The sequence below is a fragment of the Lissotriton helveticus genome, chromosome 5_1 (genome assembly GCF_964261635.1).
Source record: "Lissotriton helveticus chromosome 5_1, aLisHel1.1, whole genome shotgun sequence".
Lineage (NCBI taxonomy): Eukaryota > Metazoa > Chordata > Amphibia > Caudata > Salamandridae > Lissotriton > Lissotriton helveticus.
Window position 1 is genome coordinate 1,618,851,306 of NC_136065.1, and position 24,348 is coordinate 1,618,875,653.

Here is a 24,348-nt window from a genome sequence, read left to right on the forward strand (position 1 = left end):
AATAATAAAACATTTCTCAAATCTAGAATAAAAATCACTAGTATCTTCGTCTTGTTTCTGTTTACAGGCTGAGATGGCATCCCAGTCTTCCTTTTTCGTGGCTAGTAATCTTGGCAAAACTTGTATCAATAACTCGGGCAATTCTTTAGCTTTATCCCCAAGACCGGTACCCGGTACTCGTGTATTATCTTCAGCTTCTAGAGCTGTCCAATCTATCTTTTTCTCTCCCACCTCCCATTCCTTTTCTTTGAGTTTTTCATATATGCCCGCAGGCAACAGGACCTTTAACATTTTAATGATATCAGGATACGTGTATTCTCCCATACGGAGCATGTCTTTTAATTCACGGGGGAACCCTGCTGGATCTTTATCATGACAGGGAATTAACTTCTTCATTTCTAAGAGTTCCATCTTTGTAATGGGGGTGTAAACAAATACTCGTTCTAGATCACCACCCGTTCCTCTAACTGGGTGTACTTCTCGTAACGGATTCTGTCTATCTATGTAAAAGGATTTACTTTCTGGGGGTGAGACGTGAACAAAATGCGGATTCAGAAACGTTCGGTATTTGTGGCGCTGTTCTAAAATGACACTAATTAAATCGGTACCTAGACCTTTCCATCTGTACTGGAGTAACTCGTTTAATACATCACGTAGTGGACCTGGATCGGAATGCTGTTCCTCATACAGTGTGATGAGGTGCTGGATCATGTACATACCCACCAGTCGCTGCTTGGCTGGGGGCAGTTTCAGAAACATTTGTGCCACTATTTCGTCTGGAAAAGTGGTAGAATCAGTAGTCCACCGGACTGCTGATCGGACTAGTTCTTGTTCATGCATTGTACTAAGCTCACTATAGCCTATTCGTGATTTCAGAATGTGATCGGTAGCCTGGAATACTTGTTCCAGAGAACACTGTTCTGGTGCTGGAGAAGGGAAAACGTTCTTGTGACCTAGGCATGAATGTCGGTCGGAAAGTCTAGTTCTACCTACATACGCTATTCTGGAGGGATTCTCGCTGTCTACCTCTTCACTGGAAGAGTCATTCTCTTTCTCGGTTACTTGTGCTGCTTCTCGTTTCTCGTGTAACTTTATTATTTCCCTACGAATTTTTTTGTACATACTCTCTATACAGTTCTGTGTCTTGTGTCTTCCCTCGGCTATATGGTCACTCCACCTGGTCAGGACTTTCATTTCTTCTGGATTTTTATCCGGATAATCTTGTTCTCTAATTAAACAGTTAATTAAAAACTTTAAAAGCATGAGCTGAGTCTCGACTTTTCTCTGAACCATGGCTTCGCAAATACTTTCTGGATACACTCCTGTACGGATAAAACGATATATTCTGTCTAGATGTTCCTTCATATCGGGCAGGGTGTCCAAATAGTCGGTCACCCGTCTTAAACGTAATGAATATATGACCATGGTACCATCGCCTGGAACTGGATCATAACGACATTCGGTAAGTGCTCGCTTGATATCTGTGAAGGTATGGACTTTTGGCGTACGCTGTAACGCTAGTTCATGTAGCGTCATACGTCTGTGTTGAGGCGGGGTACCAGGAGGACTTCCCCCTACGGCTCCTAAACCGGAATCATCGGTGGGTACTGTACGTGCTGGCAGAGTAACTGATGTAGCGGGCACATGTACTGTGGGCTGGGCCGGGGGTGCTGTAACAGGTGCTGTAACATTAACTGGACCCACTGGACCAGTGGCTGGAGGAGCAGGAATTACATTATTAACGAGAGCAGGCGGAACAGGATTTGCATATTCTGGGACTGTGTCGTCCAAATAGGACGAGAGAAAAATATCAGCTGCGGTCGGTTTATGACTTAGCTTAATCGGGACCAATGGTGGCGGAAAATTACATGGTGCTTCCGGGGTTGCTTTTGGCAAGCCCTCGGCAAGAAGAGGATACATACCCTTAATAAGGGCATTTCTCTGTCTGTCTGACTGTTCTGCTTTAACTCGTTCACCTACTTCGATCAATTCCCTTTCTTGGGCTCTTTCTGCGGATTCCCTACTTAATTCTGTTTTTCTGATTTCTTTTTCGGTTCTTCTATGAGATTCTTTGCGCCATAACTCGATGGCATCTTTCTGGGACTGTCTGGCTTTCTTTTTTCATAATGCTTCTTCTACTCGCATGATGCACTCGGCATCCCATGTACCTGACATGGGCCATCTATATTTCTCTTCTAACTCCTTGGTATAATCCACCCATAAGTCTAGATATATTATGGCACTTAAGCCATGCTTATGATACATAAAATGTCCTGGACTGTCCCTAGGAGGGACAGGGACTGCTTCTTCAAGCAGCCCTTTTCTGGTCTTTAACTGACGTAACTTGGAAAACAGAGGCATGCTTAGACTTGAATCCGAACACACTTCAATACACGATAAACACAGTGATGACTAGAAAAACAAATCACTCATACCACGACATTGAAACATATTAAATAACATTTAGAATAACAGTTCGGACAGAAATATTACCTGGTATACTGAGAACAGAACACATGAATTTCTCGAGAACGGAATTTACTAGAATTACTAGATGCACTGCTAAAACAGTACGAAACATACCGGTCCCATAAAGAGACACGTCAGGACCCGTGTCCACCTAGGTGAACACTTCGTGTTGGATCTGCGTACCCAAACCCACTGGACCAGAGACAAATAATTGACCCTGTCTAGATACTACCCCAGCAACGGTACTCACCGGGCAGCAAGAACGGAAGGCCTCGGACTGGACTGGACTGCTACGACGTCGGACTACGACCTTCGGACTTCAGTTACAGGTGGGCCTCCGGATACCTCGGACCTTGTACTCTCGGCTTGGGCTCTGGTCAGGACTCGCCGCGTTCCTCACCGCCTCGTCTGGATGCTGGACCGCAACCTCCGTCTCCTCCGTGGGCCTGAGGGATACTTGAAGCAGAAATATCTGCACGTGCACGGTATGGTTCCGTCACGGCTGCAGAGGGTCAGGGGGCCTGTGTGGCTTCGCCGGCGCGTGGGGAAAGGGCAAGTCCCTATTCGGGCGCCATTATGTGGTAAATAAATAATTAATTACCGGTACTATTTTTGAATACAATGAATAAAACAGATAGCTCAATAAATAAGAGACAGGATTCGAGGTATCTTGAGTCTTCAGGCTTTAATCAGGCATAAGGGAAGGGACAGAACAGCCTGGAAGGACGGGACGGCAGCTGCACACCGAAAAGCAACATTACATGGTATATATACTAAAACAAATACATTACATTCAATACAGTAGGCGTAGCAGTAGGCGTGACTCGTAGCAGTCGCGAAAGATAAGGGCAAAATGATGTAACAAGAAGGCGTGTACAGGGCGTATACATAGACATGTGATGTAAACGTAACAGAAGTGTCATAAATGGGGCGGAAACATGGAGGGGGCTACCTGAGCAGCCGGGACCTTTAACCTAGTGGTGCGCGCAAACGGGCAATGACGTATTACCAGGAGAAACTGGGGGCTATGACTTCTGCGCTAAAAGAGGAGACTAAAGTCTGCAGTGTCAGGACGACATGTACCTATATCATATCTGGTATCTGGTGTTTGGAGTACATGTTGATAGAATCCAAAAGTTATCAGGGTAAAGGCTACTTGACACTAAGACTGGTGCATGCATTTATTCTATATGTATTGCGTGTGCTAGGAATATTCTATGAATATTAATACAGTATTTCTCTTACATGGAGACAGGAAGGCTAGACCATAGCTGAAACTATTGATGCGATTCAGTAGCTTAGGAATGCAAAGAAGGAGGGCTGGACTGATAACTAGAAGCATAACATACTCTTGGCAGACAGGCAGGCAGAGCCAGGTCGGGCCGGGCACTGTGAAGCAGGAAGTAAGTGAAGGGTCAGGGATACAGGTGGGGGCTGTATCGCTCCTCGGAGAGGGTTCAGGAGACAGGAGCTGAATCTGGTGTCCGGGCCCTTTTTGAGGCCTAGAAACGGGGATAATTCAATGAATTAACGTGCACACTGTAAAACGTGGCAACATAGGCCTAATACTCGTTGCTTTCACGAGAACTGGAAACTGGCATACTAGAGCTGGACACAACTATAATTGCGTCTTTAATCGATCATAGGGGGATACATGCATATCGATCATGCACATATAGCATAAGATGGGGAACACGTAGGCACATATAACATGGCAAAATTTACTTTTCCACAACGTCACGCAAACAAGATGGCCGCGCCCATGTACGACCGATAGGGTAACTTCGCAAACGTTGCGCTACAAGCGGCTTGCGAAAACGCAAAAAATCGCGCGAACTAACACGCCGCAAAAAAAAAAACACGTATATTCGCATGAATTTGCGGCTTCCGAATTCGATCTCGCGTGAATTTGCTCCCCGCGAATCGCGCGAAATTGCAGAAAAACGATTTTTGCAAAACTGAAAGCACTCAGCAGGTGCAAAAGTTCAATCTTATCATTAGTAACCATTCCCTGTAGTTCTTCCTGAGGGGCCCCTTCAGAGTTCAGTTGCCTACTTTCAACTATTCTATGACCCTGCTCTGACCCTCACAGCAGGCTCAGAGAATAGCTACAAGTATGCCACAAAGGTCCTGTTAAAAAAAATTACACTGCAACAGAAAGCAATTACAGATAAGGAAGCAGGTGCCAGCCTGGAAGTTCAAATTCAGTGACACATTAATCAGCCCCTAATTCATTCATGTCAGTTGAGGCAGGGCAGGTGTGCTAACGAATTTTACAAAACTGAAACACTTGACAGGTGCAAAAGTTCAAGCTCATCATTAATGAGGAAGCGCTTACAGCTAAGGAAGCAGGTGCCAGCTCAAATTCAGTGACACATTCATCAGCCCCAAATTAATTCATGTCAGTTGAGGCAGGGCAGATGTGCTTTTCCCCCCATAATCTACAGTGATGAACCAGAGGGTGGCATGGGTGAGCCAGAGGGTGGCAGTGGTGAAACAGAGGGTGGCAGTGGTGAAACAGAGGGTGCAGTGATGAACCAGACGTAGAAACAACATGGTCACGACCGTTGCTACCCGACGAGTAAGTTCGCGTTTGCGAACTGGTAAAAAACCCTTGCGAAATGGCAGAAACACTTGCGAGATTACGCGGATTTTGCGGATTGCGAATCCGTAAATACGCAATTTCACGGATTGCGAATTCACAAAATTCGCCCATGCTTAAAGAATTCTCATTTTAGGGACTGAGGCATGCCATACTGTTGAGGCGACGGTGGTTCATAACAACAGGTCAGTCCTCAGAACACTTTCTTGGCCTGTGAAAAATCCAAGGAAGAAAGACTGCACTGGCTGTCTGTGATCTGAGAAGTGTCTAGAAGACTGGACCTGAGCGCTCTCTTGAACACAGGACAAACAATTGGACTCAACGGGTCATAAGGCTGACATCCTGTTCAAGCTACAGGGGCAGAGCAAGCTACAAGACGGCTTTTCCTACAACTGCTCAGCTGGCCATTTCCAACTGGACCTGACCTTAACCTTGATTCTGGCCTCTGCTTGAGTACATTTTGTTATGTTGTTATGTTAGTAAGTCTTGTAGAGTGCATGAATGCTCGGAGGCGTCTCGGTGCTAGTTGACCTGCAGAGTGGAAACCAGAGAGCTAAATGGTGTAGAACAGCCAGGTTTTCAGAGATTTCCTAAATGCCAAGAGGCTTGGCAGAACCTTGATCTAGAGAGGGAGGTCATTCCTCAGCTTAGCAGCATTGTACACAAAGCCTCTGGCATCCCAGATTGTCTGACGGAAACTTGGCACCACCACATGTAATGCAGCAGCTGAACATAGAGATCTGGCATGCATGTAAAGGGTAAAGCTCTCTTTTAGAAAGTAAGGGCCATGGTCATGCAGAACTTTAAATATGATGCAGTGTCTTAAATCACACCTTCTGCCTGATAGACAGCCATTGAAACTTCCCAAGGGATTTGGAAACAGGTTGATATTTAGGGATATTTAGGAGAAACCATGCTGCCGCATTTTGAAGAGTCTGACGTTTATTTAGAAGTTGTTGGTGGGCATTCAGATAAAAGCCATTGTAGTAGTTGATCTTTGAAAGCATCAACAAAGTCTCTACTGATTTCTGGAAGGTGGCAGGAATTCATGGTAGGATTTTCTGAATAAGCCGAAGGCAGTAGAAAGTGGAAGATGCAACCATATTTACCTAATCTTGATAGGTCAGTTTGTAATTTATAATGACTCCAAGATTTTTAGCTGCCCTCACTGGTGTGTGAAGGGGTCCTAGATCAGAGGCCACCAGACAGAAGACTAGAAAGTTGGTGATGGACCAAAAATCAGAACCTCTGTCTTATTTGATTTCAGTTTTAGGTAATTGGAGGACATCCAAGAGCTGACTACCTGCATGCATTCTTGGCAATTATATGCAGTCCCTGACATGTCAAATGTGACAATGATTTGGGTATCATCAGCAAAGGATTTCAGGGCAAAGTCAAAAGATTTTATGAGCTTTGCCAATTGGTAAAGTGTAGCCAGATGAGCTCAGATGGAGCTTAACACTTTTTGGTGCTATTTTGAAACTTAAGATTCATAATTTTGGTTTTCCCTTATTGGATTTTTGTCATTTTGGTGTAACTTTGTTTCTGTTGTTTTGTGTTTCTACTTTATTGTTATTTAATTTGCGCAACTACTTTACAAGAGGATTGAACTCAGGTAAAGTTTGTCACCTTGACACAGGCTATGGCTATTAGTTGAGGTGGGTACTCACCCACACAATTAACCCCCAATTTCATACATTGATGTTCAGTGGGTGGATCCAGGATTTGTGATTTACAGCACTGAGCAATTATGGTAATGCATTATTAGCTTCAGCAAATGAGACATTATTTTCTAAACCACAAGTTGTTCAAAACACAGCAGCCCATCTCATCTAAAATCTCCCGTCTGGTTCTGCTTCCACACCTCTTTTGAGAAGCTCACACTGACTGCCTGTCAGGAAAAGAATATTCTTTGTTTCGTTGTCTTGTTTCATTGTCTTACACACAAATCATTAAAGATCCCAGTTAACTAAACCAGAAGATCAGACACTATTGCCAAGTAAGGCATCTGAGATCTACGTATAAAGACTTACTTGCCGTCCCTGATATTTGATAGTCCAGATATGAAGGAACGTCCTTCTCTTACCTGGCTCCCTACTCAAAATGGGTACAGACAATATCAAATATAGGTAACTGTTTAAGACAGTGTTGTTTTGACTTAAAGTAAATGTCATGCCTGTGATTTACTTCAGTACCTAGATACCCCTCTGGGGGTGTTTTATACGTGGTAACAAGATAAATTAACAGAACGTATAATCTACTAATAAAGGAGCAGATATTGGGTAATTATTTTGGGAAGTTTCTCTAGCACCTAATTCATACCAGGCTAACTCAACCCAGAGAGCTTGGGAAAGAGGCTGACATTTTCATCAGTTCCAGAGTATCCAAAATGTATCTAAGGAGGTGGTACAACAAAAAAGATAAATTTGGTCTGCCTCAAAAGGACAGGGAAAACCAAAAGGAATTCTCTACAGGCCCCCAAAATCATTTTCTGAAAAGCTAGTCTCAGTCACCAGGAAAAAGGTTGTTTGAATGATGTGGCAGCGCACTCTTTTGGGTGTTGGGGCTCCTCACACTTTGTTTCCTGAAATGTTTACATGAATTAATTATATAAATAATTGACTAAGAATTTAGCCATTGAAATGTAAGGGTTGGGTGAACTCAATGAATCAATTTATTAACTGTTTGATTAATTAAAAGCATTACATTAAAAAGCAAGAGCTTTATTTAAAAAATAAATAAATTTGTCAGTTCCCCCTTCTACCTCCTAGTCCCTCCCCTACCCTTCAATGTCCTGACTGTATGCCCATTGTAGAGTCCTCAGTGTTACTTGCATTTCATTTTGATAAAAAACAAATATATTTAAAGCTTTAAAATACTGGGACTTGATAGTTCTGATTAAAAAGGCAGCACCCCTTAATGCCTGTTGGGGAACACTCTACATCCTTCAGCATGATTTGGTGTGCCAGTTTCAGGAGCTTCATTGTATTACTGAGCCTCCTTTAGGGCAATCATGATCAGAGGCGTAAATTTCCCCAGTCTTGCTAAATTTTTTTTCTTCGATTTAATGAAGCATAGGGCTGAAACTTCTCTGCAGGTCTTTGCCCCATTAGCAATACAATTTGTGCGAAGAAAGCTGCACTGTTCATTATTCAGTTTGGGGCAACAGCACAAGAGGTGCAGCCAGGATTCCTTCCGGAAGGAGCACAGCCTGCACTCTGTATTTTCCTCTTACGTGCCCATGCTGTGTTAAAATCAATGCTATGTAATGTTGTGAGTCTCATAAAAAGTATTTTACTGTCGACTAGCGATGTTAGGGCCTCGCTTAGGTAGGGCTGAACTTTTCCCGGCATATATGTTTTATTCAATTGCTCTAGGATAGAACTTGAGCAGAGGGCTTTAATATCTTGAGCAAAAGATGTTTCATGGACTTGTTTATTTACTGCTTTCTTCCAGGCAGTGGGCGGGATTTCAAAAAGTTGTAGTCTTGCTGCCTCTAGCCTCAGTGTATTTGTGGAGTGACGAAGGCTGGCATGCCAGACAGTCCCTAGCTCCTGGAAGCAGATCTCAGTTGATATCGTAGGGAGTCAGCTGAAGCCCTCAAGATCCCTATGTATAGCTTTATCAGCTGCACCTGGCACATGAGATCTGGCCTCCTGAGGCCAAGGTCCAATCTCAGCCTTGATTTCACCTTGACTGTGCTCCTGGGAAGGCCAGGTGAAGAGTCAGTATTGGTCCAGCTGAAGGACTTAGCAGATGTTGGCTCAGTTTTCTTCAATTTTCTTTGGGGGCCCACTTTGGTGTGATCCATTATTACTGTGTCTTCTGTGTATTGTAGTATCAGCAGCCTCACACTTCCAACCCTAGCAGCTACTAAGTTGGAACTTTGCAGAACCCAGGTCTGGTGTGCACAAATGGAAGAGGATGGGCGCCAACACATAGCTTTGTTTAAGCCCATTGTTTGCAGCAATTCTGGGGGTCACTGTGTTAGTGCTTGTTTTTACTCACACCCAGATATCCTCGTATAGGGATCTGATTGCATTCAGTAATTTGGATGGAATTCCCCAGTTGTCTGATTACAGCCATAACCTTCCACGATCCACTTTATCAAAGTTAGTGCTGTTATTGATGAAACAGCAAAACAGTGGGAGAATTGTCTTCTTCACCGCCTGAGTTGATAGATGAGCTAATGCTATGATGTTGTCCCAAGTAAACAATTGTGACCTGAAGTCTGACTGATAGGAGGGAATGATGCCCTTTTCTTGTTCCCAAGACTCCAGGTCCTTCAGGAGAAGTTGAGCATAAGCTTTTGCTTCAAGATCGAGGAGGGCTATAAGCCTATAATTTGATGTCTTTGAGCAGTCGCCTTTTTTGAACATGAGGACGAGTATGGAGCCCCTCCAGGAGGCTGGTGTCCTTGCTGTAAAAAAAATGTGGTTAAAGAACGGGTTAAAATTGCAACCCAAAAGTCCTGCACTGTTTTAAATACAGGTGCTGGTAAACCATTTGGCCTGGAGCTTTTGTCGTTCCTCATTTCCTTGAGTATTGTGGTAACCATAACAGTATTTGTTATACCTAGCAACCCACAGTGGTCCTCTTCCAAGGTGATATGATCTGTGGGACCATTATCAAGGGGGACGCGCAAGTCATGGAGCTTTGTATTACTTGGCCTGCTCTACCCTGCGCCCCGGTTCATCACTTCAGTACAGCCTTTGTTGGAAGAAGCGTACAAATATGGTCGTGTTACATGATTTAACCATTTATGCTCCCCCACTCCATTTTCTCTTGGAACCCCTCGACTGCTCAGCTGGTTGATGTGCCACCACAACTTTGAGCCATGGCTTTTCTGTATGTTTCCGACAGTTTTTTCTTAAGGCCGACCTCAAAGCTGCAACCGGATGACTCTCAGTTTGTCTTCCCCCTCACTTCCTTTCTTCTAATGCCTTATGTAGGCATGTTTGCCTTCGAGTATGTCCTTTGGAGGGCATTTGCTTGCGACAATCGATAGCATTTTAATGCATGGGCCTTGATGTTGAGGCTTTCCCAGCTTCAGTTGGAGGTTCTCTACAATGTTTTCCCAATCCATTATTGATGATACATAGGTTGGTGGGATGCCTTCCTGCTTCAAATCTAGCTAAGCTTGCATCTTCTCTCCCACATTTTCAGACCATTGCATCCTCTGGAGGACTTTGTGCATTTCTTCCCCTCTTGTCTATCCTTTTGGTTGAAAGATAGTAGCTGTTGGTGCTTCAAGCTGAATCATGGCTCTCAGGGGCTTAAAAATCACTTTCAGGCCTATCTAGACTTCAAGACTTGTCAATCTGGCTGCAATGGTTTCGCTGACTAGAATGTAATTGATTGTCGATATAATCTGAAAAGTTGGTTTCGGATGCCAGGATGTATGAGTTGTGCATAGATTGTGATTTTTAAAAGATTGTGAAGGGGTTCTGCCCGGATTTTACACCTGGGAGTTGAGTTCACTTTATCTAGATCCCTCAGATTGAACTCCCCATTATAATTACCTGATGGAATTTATGTTTAGTTAGGAGATCATCTAGAGTGTGTGTCAGCGTGACCATGGAGTCTTTCATAATGGTCTGTGCTGGATTGATGTAACAGTTTATTAACAGGAGGCAGAGCAGATGGGACATTAGATTCAGGCCTGTGATCAATAGAACTTGAATCCCTGGGGTTTTAGCTTGGATTTCTCTGGCCACAAAGCTGAAGGCGTGTTTTACAAAAACTGACAATCCACCTGATGGCCGGCCAAAGATGTTTCTTTTGGTCGCTGCTACATGATGTTCATAATACCCTGCCAAGGGGATGCCGGATAAAGCGCATGTCTCTTGAAAGCATAATATATCGCCCTTCTCTAGGAACTCCTTTGTATTAGCACCTTTAGTGATTTTGTTGTTCCCTTCAATATTCATTGAGATTATGGTCAGTTGCTGCTTGGGGATTTTGTATCCCTTGCCTCCACCCAAACGGGCCGGGTGCTATATTTGTTAGGAATATTGCTGCTGCTTTCTCAATTCTCCAGTTTTACCTAAAACAAGGTGGCTTGCATGTACGTTCGGCCAGTTGTTACGGCATGAGATCCTAATGCCAGTGGGGGCCTTAGAGCCGGTCCAACTGCTGCTATGGGCTCCATGACTGTCTGTTCCACACTTGAAGAACCAGGAATCCTTATCCCTGCTATTTTCAGTTAGGACATGTGGATATTTGGATTGTGGTGGAAGCTGCGTATGTATGTCCCACTTGGCGAGCTGTTGTGATTCTTTTGCTTCAGATCTACCACAGTTGAGTCACCATGAGTATCCCCCTGGGTCTTATGAATCTGACCCATTCCAGGTCATCTGTGTTTGTTCCAGAGAGGCTAAATCATTGAAAAGGCAAAGGATATTGCTCCTGTTCAGGATGTCGTGCTGTCTGGTGATGTGGCATCTCAGTGTAAGAACCACCTCGTAGACGTTCGTTGTGGAGTCTAAGGTTGAAACGTCTACTGTTCCAGGGGCCTGGACTTCTGAGCTTGGCACTGGGTTTATGCTAAGTGGACGATTCGGAGTGTTTGCTACCTGGTTGCCAATGTTATATTCTTGTGTACTCAGTGATTTTGTCTTCACCTCAGTACTTGGCTGGGGTAGTGATAGGTCATCTGTGTGCAGCAGTAAAGTAGCTGTCGCTGCTGGGTTGTTGTGCCCAACATTGTGGGACATATTCCCACCACTATTTCATGCTGTGAAGGGAAGCTTGGTCTGGCAGGAATCATGGGGAATTTTACAATAGTATGTCTTTGTGATATTGTCTATTGTTAGTTGTCTCCCTCTGTCGAGCCTGATGGTGCATCCGTCTTGCCCCCTCCCCCCCGCTGGCCTGTAAATATTGGATGAAGCTGTCTGCTTTTGAGGTTGCTTTGTATGAGGGGGTTGTGGTTGTCTCCATTTTATTTTGGTCTTTTTGAGTGGTTTTCTCAGGTTCTTTTTTTCTCTCCTTGATGGCGGCATCCAGCCTTACGGTTGTACTTGGGGCACCTAGATCTTGAGTGATCGTTATTGGCATGTTGCTTTCCCTGTTGTTGACACTGTGTTTGCCGGAAGTGTCATTGGGCCCTTTTCCAGGGCTCCTCTGCCTTTGTACATTAATGTGCTTGTCTCTGTCTATTAACTTTGGACCTGGTGGGACTACCTCCTTCTTGCTTGAAGAAAAGTGATTGCTTGGGGCTGCCTGACCATTTGTTATAGTGGATGTCAGCGTGTCCCTTCTTACTCTGACTAGCTCTACTATGTTCCCTAGGACATTTGGATGAGAAGCTCATTTGTCAATGAGTATTGGGCAAGAGCATGCACCAGGGTTGGTGTCAAAGTTCTGAACAAGCTTATTTTCCAGGTCTTTCACCCTGGTGCTTAGGTTTACTAGACGGAGTGCAATTGGTTGCAGGAGGTCTATTTGGACCTCCATCTTTGATGATTGCCACAATAATACTCTGATGATGGAGCTGTTTATTTCATTTGTGGACATTGTTTGTGGGTCTTCATTAACGTTGTCATTCGATAAATGACAAACCACCTGGGAGTCCCATGCAAACTCTAAAAACCCCATCAGTTTTGGGGTTAACTCCAGGGTTCTTGGACAGTTCACTCTTTTGGGTGCCGGGGCGCCTCACACTTTGTTTCCTGAAATTTGTATGTGAATCATTTATATAAATAATTGACTAAGAATTGAGCCTTTAAAATGCAAGGGCCAGTTGAACTGTATAGTTGTATCCCTATTCAAACTGATCAGATCCAGCTCCTGAAAAAACACAAAAATTAAAATACAGCAGGCTAATTAAGGGAATTTTCTTTAGATTGGCTCCAACTACTTGTGACCTAAAGCCCGGCAACCTGACCTCCTCATCCAATCACCCAGAAGTTCCACGTATAAAGTATTGTTCACTAAAGTGCACCAGGTTACCCATAGTGTAGTGTGGTTTATGGGCCTCTTTCTGCGTACATATTAAGTTAGCATGGCTTATTAGGAGTTTAAAGGCAATTTTCCCTTTTGCTACTTTTTTGCGCACTACACTGCTTTGCTGTTTTTGCAAAGTTAGCTTTCACGAAGGTCTATACATGAGAAAAGGTTTGTTTTCGACATCTCTAGATATACATCGTGCCCCCAGTCTGTACAGCGAGTGCTGAGCCGCCAATGTTATAACTTGCGAGCCTGTTTATCGGGGTGTCCGTGTAACACATTCTAGACACAACCATTTGGCAGCTACAAGCCGAGTAGGATTCTGGCGCCTTCATCATAGCGCTTGAGATCACGTCATTAAAATAAACATTTTAACCTTACTGTGTCTCCATTTTACTCCTCTTGTGGACTGGTATGAACGTATAACAAAAGAGTGTTCTCACTTCCTACCATTCCTGAGATGGTCCTAAGTCGCATTTTCTGGGTTGTCTAATCATTGGTTTCTTTGCTATTGGACGAAGACCTAATGTGACACTGATTGCTAGTCTGGTAGGGGATTTTGGGTACTAAGGTTAGTTTTGGTACACCCTAATTCACTGAGATCCTAAGTCTCTATGCACAGTTCTGTGTCTGAGCATAATCCCTGTAACAATAGTATATCACATAAAGGAAGACATTTTGGGAGCACTTTCTATCAGAGAAGATGGATATTGTGTTGTGATTGTAAAATAAGCCAAAGTACATTCTTATAGCACTTTCATCTCAATTGAAAATTCTTTCATTTGAGTATTTTCCTTAGGATGTTCTTGTAATTAGCCATATTCATTTAGTCTCTCATTGACAAAGAGACAAATTTTATTAGGGATGCTTGTACTTCGTGATTCCTTAGACTGTAGATGAGAGGGTTCATCATTGGTGTGAGAATACTATAAAGCAAAGCAAGAAGTTTGTCTCTCTCAGGTGAGTGCCTGGATTTTGGCCTTAAATATGTGAATGTCCCTGCACCATAGAACAGAATAACAGATGTTAGATGGGATGAGCAAGTGGAGAAAGCTTTATATCTCCCGAATATTGACTGGATCCTGAGGATGGAGATGAGGATTTGGACATAAGATATGAGGACCAACATAAAAGGAATGACTGCAAACAAAACAGTGCAGGTCCAGAAGAAAACTTCATTGTTGAATGTATTTGTGCAGGCCAGTCTTAAAACTGATGGAATGTCACAAAAGAAATGGTTTATTATATTAAATTCACAATATGGCAGACTAAAAATATATCCTGTCTGTGCAAGAGATTCGAAGAAACCACTGATAAAAGAAACAGCAGTTAAGGAATTACACATAGCTTTGGTCATGATGGTGGGGTACCTCAAAGGGATACAGATAGCCACATATCTGTCATAAGCCATGAACGCTAAAAGAAAACACTCAGTAACACCAACCGAGAAAAAGAAATACATTTGGACCGCACAGCCTACAAATGAAATATATTTGTCCCCTAGGAAAAATATCATCAGGAGTTTGGGGAGAGTGACTGATGAGTAACAGATCTCTAAAAATGAAAGGTTCCTGAGGAAGCGGTACATAGTGGTTTGTAGGAGAGGGTCAAAGGTCACCAGGAGAATAATTATTGAATTCCAGATTATTGTCAGCAGGTAGATGCAGAGAAATAGTGCAGAAAGCCATCTTTGGAGTGCAGTGGACATGTCGGAGAAGCCAACCAAAATGAACAGATTTAATGATGACTGGGTGTAATTGCTTGCTGATATATACGTCATCATCTGCAAAGAGATACAAAGTACAGATTATAATTTGAAAAAAGTATGCAAAATGTCATCATAATATGCTGATCTAGTTTTGACTGAAAGCAGAGAGCATGATGCAGGCTAAAAATCAGGAAAGTGTTTCATCATAGTTTCTGCAGCGCCTTCTTTCACGCACTTGACTGCGAAATGCAATAGTGCACCTTATTTGAGCTTTTGACAGAAGCGCCAAGCTGTTAAATATTTAACCTGATTTGTTATGAGCGAACTTTAATTCAGTGTTGCAGTGAGGTAGCCCTCTTGTTACAACATTGCAGACAAACCATCAGAATATTGCTTAAGAAGAATTGATAAAGATCATTTACATATGCTGACAAAATTATCAACTGAGTATGAAAATGCTGGTGATGTATTACCCCAGTTTAAAGATGGATCCACTGAGTGCCACATTTTGAGGAAAGGAAGCATGCACCACATTCAGTCTAATGCCTGCCCAGGGAATGGTTACACTTTAGAAACATTGTGTAGCATTCGGAAGGTGTTCCCATAGGTATGATCATTTTTCATTGTCCTCAGGGATAAAGGGAGAAAATTACACTTTTGGTAATCATGATAAGAAGTACCCAGAAATACCCCTACTCGTGTACCATTTCATGTATTTATAATATATTGGTTTGAATGAAGAAATTCGAGACCTATTGTCAATTGGAGAAAGGTGTTATTGATTTTTAGAAAAAAGGCCAAATTATTTGGCTGATCTACTGAGATTTCCAGAAGCATGCACCTGATTGACTTAGGTTAACGAGATATTCAATTGTAAAAGTGGTAGTCACAGTCTGCTCGGAAAACTACATAAGACATTTTTCAGAGGGATTTATTAAATGAACAAACACTCCTGTGGTTCTTTATGATGTTCTAAACTATTTAATGTTTTCATAGTTTACATATGTATTCAATGAATAGATTTCTATACACCCACGCTAGGGACAGGATTATTATGAACTGTTGTGCATTTATTAAGTGGCCTTGCAGGAATGTTCCTACCCGTTCTGAATAGCTCTTACTTGACACTCCATAGCTGATCCATTATGCTACTGTAAGAACACTGCGAGATTCCCTGAAGTTCAATCAGAAGGTGGCATTCGGGCACATTTCGCTGCTTGCCCTGATTTTTAGTGCAAGTAGCTTGTTTCTCACTGCAAAATCAGAGGGATTGGCATGACACAGCGTGCCAGAGGGTGCTGCTTCTTTCTGGTGCATGAGTAGATTTTCTGCTCCAGTGCTAGTGTAGTTTTCTAGTTATCATAGAATGTTCTGATTAGATTCTTCAGTAAGATTCTTAGTTATGTTCCAAGTGGAACTCTGATTTAAACGTTTGGATTTAGAGTTGCCGTCCTGAGAGTTGGCTGCTGCGCAGCACCTGTGCCATATTAAACACATCTTTTATCCACTTACTCTTGTGTCGTGGATTCAATTACTACAGCTAGCTTTCTCAACTCGAACGGTAAGGACCTGCGGTATTTTTGTTGTTTGTTTTTGTTTTTTGTTTTTGCTTGTTGTTGTTTTTAATTTATTGTAAGGAAAGGGATAATGTAGTGTTCTAGTTATCATAGAATGTTGTCATTAGATTCTTCAGTAAGATTCTTAGTTATGTTCCAAGTGGAACTCTGATTTGAACTTTTGGATTTAGAGTTACCTTCCTGAGAGTTGGCTGCTGCGCAGCACCTGTGCCATATTAAACTCATCTTTTATCCACTTACTCTTGTGTCGTGGATTCAATTACTACAGAAAACGTGGCGACGAGGGCAGAGGTGCATAGCGAACCCACGGGAAGAGAAATAAGAGAAATAAGAAGAAAAGAAAATTAATGTCTACCTTGGTGTCGGCCAAACTTCTGCAGCGTTGATCTTGCATCTGGAAGTGGCCATCGATGCTCGTTTGGGAAGTGGTGCGATACGGAAAAGGTACCTTTTTGCGATTAAAACGTTTGGGCAGCAGCGCAACGGAGGCAAAGTTTGAGAGGCCGTAATCCTGGTGTTGGTGCACTCGCAACGTCGGTGTTGGCGTTCTGGTGCTTAAGTGGCGGACATCTTGAGACTGCACATCTCGTTAATTTGCGCAATAACGCGTAATACGTAAACAGCGTGGGCGCCATCTTAGGTGTGTCTGGGAAAGAAATACGTGTGTTCAGATCTGCATTCTATTTCTTGATATTGATGCTTCATTGTTCGAGGAAGGGGTGGATTACTGTTTAAACGTGCGCACACGGTGATACGCACACCTGTATGTTTGGCGTTCGAGCAAGACGGTGAGCAAGACTGTGAGCGTGTGCGTGGTGACACGCACATCTTAAAGGAATTTTGCAAGTCTAAGCTATGTTGTGAGCGTGTTCACGGTGACACGCACACCTTAAGGGCAGTGCAGGTCATCATTTATACAAAGGTCAACGTTGAGGAAGAAGTTGAAGAACGTGCAGGTACCAGAAGGCGTGCATTTTCGGTGACACGCACACCAGACATAAGTTGAAGAATGTGCAGGTACCAGAAGGCGTGCATTTTCGGTGACACGCACACCAGACATTACTATTGTTATTATTATTATTATTATTATTATGTTTTTTTAAGTGGTCTTTCACTTCTTGTTTTAGTCCAACATTTTACAAATATCTTAAAGCCAAGGTTGTGGAAAAAAAATATAGAAGTGGAGTGGTCTTAATACATATTGTAAGTTGGGACATTGGTCATGTTATATATTTTAGTATAAAATATATTTATTATTTTTAATTTATGTTAGGAAAACATTTAGTAATCTAGAAACATGCAAGCAGTTACTCCTCCTCCACCTTTTCTGGAAGTATCTGGTGAACCACCTATTGTATGGAAAATGGTATGATGCTTTTACTACCTATTTAGGAGCTCTTGGGGCTTCGCGTTATAGAGCAGAAAGAAAAAAGTACCTTTTGTTACACACACTTGGGTTTGAAGGACATTCAATTTATAAGCATCTTCCACCTTTAGTGCGTGTCCCAGAAGAAGAAGAGATTGATGAATATGTAGAAACAGTCAAAAAGTTAGAGTTGCGTTTTAATATTTAACCAAGTTTGGTTGTAATCAGGCATACGTTTTTTAAAAGGGAGCAGGGACATGGGGAAAAAGTAGAACATTTTGTTTCTGCTAAGAATGCTGAGTGCAGAGTGTCAGTTCGAGAATTTCAGAGATCAGATGATAAGAGACCAATATATTTGTAAATGTTTAGACAAAAGTATTCAACAGAAATTACTATCTTTGGGTAATCCCATGCTTGAAGAAACAGTACGTGTCGCCAAAAGTATTGAGTTTTCAAAATTATCTTGAAAGAATTAGAAGAAAAAATAACTTCATCTACAACTAAGGAAGATTGTGTGAGTGTTGTTAAATTTAAAGAAGTTAAAAATAATACGTCTTCACGAACTGAAAATATGTTTTTTAAACAGAGCAATATTTGTTTCAAATGTGGTAATTACCCACATTTTAAGTCTGATCGACCTTGTCCTGCTAGAAACGTTACTTGTAGGCTGTGTGGAAAGTTAGGACATTTTGCTAAGGTGTGCCAGAATGTGAAACGCAGTTTAACGCATTTTAAAGACAACAAGCAAAGTGGGTCATCTTCGTCAGTTGCTAATGTGAGTGTTTCTGAATTCAAACAAGAGGATTTGGGTAGTGTTCAGGATGATTTGAGAGACATGGTTGTTGTTGTGGGAGAATTGTCTAGTGGTTCAGAGTTGACTACTGAATGTGTTGATCCATATACTAATATAGGAATTGGTGATAAAGTTGTGTGTTTATTAGTTGATTCAGGAGCAAGAATAAACATGCTGACTCAAGAACTGGTTAGTGAAGTTTGGGGTAATCGTGAATTACAACCACCAGATAGGTCTCCTGTTTCTTATGAGGGCAGAAAGATTGAGCTTGCAGGTTTCGAGGACACACTAGAATTCAGAGGGAGGAATTTTTTTCGCAAAATGTATGTTTCAATTAAAGGATTAAATATCCTTGGTTGGTTTCATCAAGGTTTGTTTAAAATGGTGCTCAGGCCGGGCACTAAGGATTCCATTTCTGTTGTTCAAAATGACGATTTTGTGGATAAATTAGTGGAATGATTTCCGACTGTTTTTGGTGATGAACTGGGTGAAGTAAGAGGTTTTATGCATACTATTAGGGTGAAAGATAGCGCTATTCCAGTTAAACATAGGCTAAGAAATGTACCTTTTAGTGTTAGAGATCAGTTGGAACAGGAACTCAATGGTCTTTGCAAAAAAGGGATTATAGAGCCAATTGAGTCTTCTCTTTGGCTTTCTCCCTTGGTCGTTGCCAAGAAGAAAAATGGTGATCTTCGTGTTTGCGTAGATTTGCGCTGTCTAAATAAAAACATTTGGGTAGACTCACACCCGCTGCTGAAGATCCCTGATATGTTGTCTCTGATTAATGGTTCAAAATGGTTTAGAAAGCTAGATTTGGCGTCGGCTTACCACCAGGTTGTCTTGGATCCATCTTCCAGGCATCTCGCAGCTTTTATTTCTCCAATTGGTTCTTTTCAGTACTTTCGCATGCCATTTGGATTGGCCTCTGCGGCAGCGGTCTTTCAAAGAATTATGTCCAACCTTTTGAAAGACATTATTGGCGTGGTTGTCTTCCAAGATGATGTTTTGATTCATGGTCCTACTTGTGATTCGCATGATAACAACTATGTTTATAGTTATGGAAGCTTTACGGAAGGGAGGAGTGGTTTTGAAGAAAGAAAAGTGTGTTTTCAGGACTCAAAAAGTGGAGTATTTAGGTCATGTTTTGTCTGAACATGGTGTAGAACCAAGACCAGGATTGGTTAAGGCTATTGTTGATAGTTCTCCTCCCAAAGACAAAGTTGCGTTGAAATCCTTTATAGGATTGTGTGAATTTTATTCACAGTTTATACCTGATTATGCGTCAAAAGTACAACCTCTTTCCAACATGCTAAAAAGAGATGTTCCATTTAATTGGAATGTTCAATGTGATTCTGTTTTTTTATGGATCAAGAAGCAACTTGTAGGAACAAAAATTCTAAAACCTTTTGATCCCAATGCTATGTGCACTATTACAGTTGATGCTAGCGGGGTGGGTTTAGGAGCTGTTCTCACCCAGAAGGTCAATGGTTCTGAACATACCTTGGGAAATGCCTCAAGGGTTTTGCGTGGGGCAGAATTTAAGTTTGCTGTTATTGAGAGAGAGCTTCTGGCGTGCTGGTGGGCCATTCACTCCTTACATTTGGGGTAAACATTTTATTTATTTATTTATTTTATTTTTGACATTTATAGAGCGCGACGAATACCCTGAGGCGTCTCGGCGCTAGACCATTCATTTGTTTCCTAGTTGTGCAGATAATTTCATTGGTTGAACAGCCATGTCTTTACCAGTTTCCTAAACTGAAGGAGAGAGGGACTCATCTTAATGTGTTGAGGAAGTGCATTCCATAGTTTAGGATTTTCAGTTGAGAACTGATAATAGCCCGTTGGTTTCGATTCTCTCTGGAGACAAGTTGAAAGAACATACTCCGAGGATTGCTCGTCTTTCAACTAAGTTGTTACAATTTGATTTTGAAATTATGTATATTCCTGGGAACAAAAATGTGAGGGTGGATTATTTTGGTTCCGAGTGTGAGAATGATGGTGAAGAGGAGGATTATGAAGATGAGGATTGTTTTGTTGCGTCTCTGGGTTTAGACGACATGTGTTCTATTAGTGAAGCTGTATGGAGTGAGGAGCTCGCTAAGGATGTTCTTCTTGGAGAAGTCATTAAGCACGTGAGGAATGGTTGGCCAATAGAGAACAATGCTCATTTTTCATTACAAACCTTTGTGAAAGTGGGGTAGGAACTTTCTGTTGAAGGGGGTCTACTAGTATGTGGTGACAGATTGATACCTCAGGATGTGCTCAGAGCAAGAATTATTAAAGGAGCACATGAAGGTCATCTGGGAAAAACGCTTACTAATAGAAGGGTTCGTAAACATTTTTGGTGGCCGCAGATGGACAAAGAGATTGATATGTTAGTAGGGGAATGTGTGGTATGTTCAAGTGCAGAGAAGAGTCTTAAAATACATTCTCCACCTCTTCAACCTATTCCTTTTCCTGCTAGACCTTGGGAGAAAATAGGAATTGATTTAGTTGGTCCATTTTATTTATTGCCTTCCACCTCTAGGTATTCTATAGTCGCCATTGACTATTATTCAAAATGGCCAGAGGTACAGTTCATAAGTGAATCTAATTCGAAAAATGTGATAGATTTTTTGAAGGAGTTATTCTTACGTGAAGGTTTTCCTTCTTCTATAGTGAGTGACAACGGGGTGCAATTTGTGAGTCAAGATTTTAATTTGTTTTTATATCAAAGTGGTATCAGTCATTTAAAGAGCGGCCTTTATCATCCACAAATGAATGGTTTGGTGGAGCGCATGAACAGGGTGTTAAACAACTGTGTACAGTGGGCTTTATCTCAGAAGTGTAATGTGCAAAATGCTGTTAGATCAATGTTGTGGTTCTATCGAACTACACAGCGATACAAAAGGGGATGATGGATGGAGCGTTTGAGCAAATCAAACACTCACCCCTAGTCAACTGATCTGGCTTTAATCCATCACCATTCTTTAGTTCACTCAGCCACCCCAGTTCAGACATGGCCATATGCAAATCGAACTACACCACATTCTTCCACAAAGGTGTCTCCTTATGAGCTTCTACGCGGAAGGAAACCTTGTTCTAAGATTTGTCCAGGGTGGATGTCACAATGGGTGAAATTAAATTCCTTAGAAAATTTGGATGAGGTAGTGGGACACAATGTTTCTCAAGCTCAATTAAAACAAAAATTGATCTTTGATTCAAGAAAAAGGACAATTTCGCAAGATTTTGCTGTTGGTGACAAGGTTCGCATCAAGATACCTACTCATAGAAGCAAAGGTGGTTTTAAATTCTCAGATATTTTCACCATAGACAAAGTTTGTGGTCATGCTATAAGAGTGAATTATAAGAACTGGTGGAATGTTGCGAGAGTTGTAAAAGTTATTAAACTTTCAGATTTTTCTTCTATTCCTGATGTTGTTTAATACAAAGATTTGTCATGTCCAAGAAAAGATCCATCGTATTGTAATGATGCTTCTTCCTCCAATGATGGGTTGCGCAGAACACTCGTTAACGTTGTATTCCTGCTAGATATCGTTAATGGTTATCTTTGCTAGTTCTTGGAATTTACTACATGATTATTGTTATGTTTTGTATTACATATATATTTATTTGTGGTTTTCTTTGTTCAGTTTTATTTTTGTTGTTTGTTTTTGTCTTTTGTTTTTGCTTGTTTTTGTTTAATTTATTGTAAGGAAAGGGATAATGTAGTGTTCTAGTTATCATAGAATGTTGTCATTAGATTCTTCAGTAAGATTCTTAGTTATGTTCCAAGTGGAACTCTGATTTGAACGTTTGGATTTAGAGTTGCCGTCCTGAGAGTTGGCTGCTGCGCAGCACCTGTGCCATATTAAACTCATCTTTTATCCACTTACTCTTGTGTCGTGGATTCAATTACTACAGCTAGCTTTCTCAACTCGAACGGTAAGGACCTGCGGTGACCGCCTGTGTTTATATTTCTCGCTGGTGAGGCATTCTAGCACTCAAAAATTACACTAGGCGATGTAAATTCTCGCTCACGCTCACCAACTTTACGTTAGTGATCCACGTGTGAGAGAAACTCTGCCATGTGGCTGTTGGAGTGGTTTTTCAAGAACTCCACGCTGCAAGCTGAGTGGGCAAAACTTTGTGACCTCTGCCAGTAGAGCAGAATTTTTCACACACCACTAATTGCTGGATGGTGAGAATGTGAGTCCTTCCCCAATATTAAGCCAACATCTTTTTATGTTTGACTCACAAGTTAAAAAAATAAACCTGGGCTCAAATATGCAGACAGGCTTAACATAAGTAAAGGTATGGAAAATATTTAGCAGTATAAATAAAGAACAACAAAATGCCTAAAATCCAAAAAGGGGAGCCAAATTGAAGTTGTAAGATTTAGGGTAAAAAGGGCAACACAAAAATAAAGTGCCAATCAGAAACCTCTGTTCACCGTTGACAGGACCTATGCGTGACTTCAGGCCAACAGCAATGGAAGGGGGTGGGGACCGCAAGTCAGTTACATTCTGACTTAGTCTTTGAAATGGAGGTCCTTTTGCAAGGCAAGACTGAAGACTGTATCTTGCCAACTCCTCTCAAAGTTCTGTAGGCATTGCATGAGGATCCAATTAAGCTATTGGTTTTGGTAGGAAACCTTTCACATTTTATGATTGCTAGAACTCTGTCATCAGGCAGATACGCAAACATGATGGATTTATAATCCTCCTTATTACAAGTGAATTATATTCTACAGCTCTTGTAGAAAAGTGAGTCAAAGATCCATCATATTTGTGAGCCCATAGTCGACAAAAATCTTCCATGTTTCCAAAGAAGTCCTCTTGAATTTGGATACCTTTGATGACAAAGCCCTGCTTAAGCTCTGGAGGTCTTGAAAGTTAATTTTTTTTAACATTTCAGACTTTCTAGAACAACTCCTTTTGTTCACATTTCAGGCCCCTATTTCTGCAAGCTGACCTTTCAGAAATAGTATTTTATTTTGAACGTACGTTTTTCTCACATTACATCCCCAGCCTTTTGTGTAAATAGCTTTTGGAGGATAGGCAGATGCTAAATACTTGCACATACTACTTTTAGTTACTAGACACCATAGCTTGTAGGATAAAAGTCCAACTTAAGGATGAAATATTTAAAGTTCAGTTCTTTACTGTCAAAAAAAGGTTTATGCAGGTTTAAAAGCTACAACGGTCAGGCTACACGTTTTTCCTTGGTACCCTATTGGATGGCACAATGTGTACTGCAGTTTATGGCTGACATTTACATTTTCCATGCCATTGGTATATGTTACTGCACCACATAATATGAAGTTAATGGAAAGTTACATTTGAGATCAGCCAATTTTACTACGTTTTTTCAAGGTTAAAGAACACACATTTTGGACTGGTATGCAATGTCCAAGTATATGCATGTTTCAAATACCAGCAATACCAGTTATCAAAAAATTGTTTGTGATCTCGCAAAAAGAGGAATTTTCACATGAGCTAAAAGGCAATGGGAAATTGTAGCCATTCCCTTTGCAGTTCTCATTGACTAAGTGGAAGGGATGTGGAAAAACCATCATGATTGGTATGGTCAGTTCCAGACTCGTATACTACTGTCATGACTACCTCAATCGTTTCTGAACGCTTCCCTCGCTGGCTGACTTTGACAGTTTTAATGCTCTGTCAAATTCAGCCCAGCCTCTGACTGTACTTATGGCTATCCCCTCATATCTGCAAGGAGAGTATTATCCACTGCCTATCTACAAAAGCACCCTATAAAGTAAACAGTACCACCATGGTCAGCAAGGTAATGTTGTCATTATTATGCCCAGGTCAGACGTGGGACCTCAAATTAGGGATAGCTCTTCCCAAAAGGCAAGCCACCTACAGAGGCCACTGACAG

At 41.7% G+C, this 24,348-nt stretch overlaps 1 protein-coding gene across 1 annotated transcript; it reads right to left on the minus strand.

Moving 5' to 3' along the window:
* Positions 1-13,847: 13,847 nt before the first annotated feature.
* Positions 13,848-14,729, minus strand: LOC144752736 (olfactory receptor 10A2-like). Its single transcript, XM_078640596.1, has one exon. The coding sequence runs from the start codon at positions 14,727-14,729 to the stop codon at positions 13,848-13,850; it is 882 nt and encodes a 293-aa protein (XP_078496722.1).
* Positions 14,730-24,348: the final 9,619 nt, after the last annotated feature.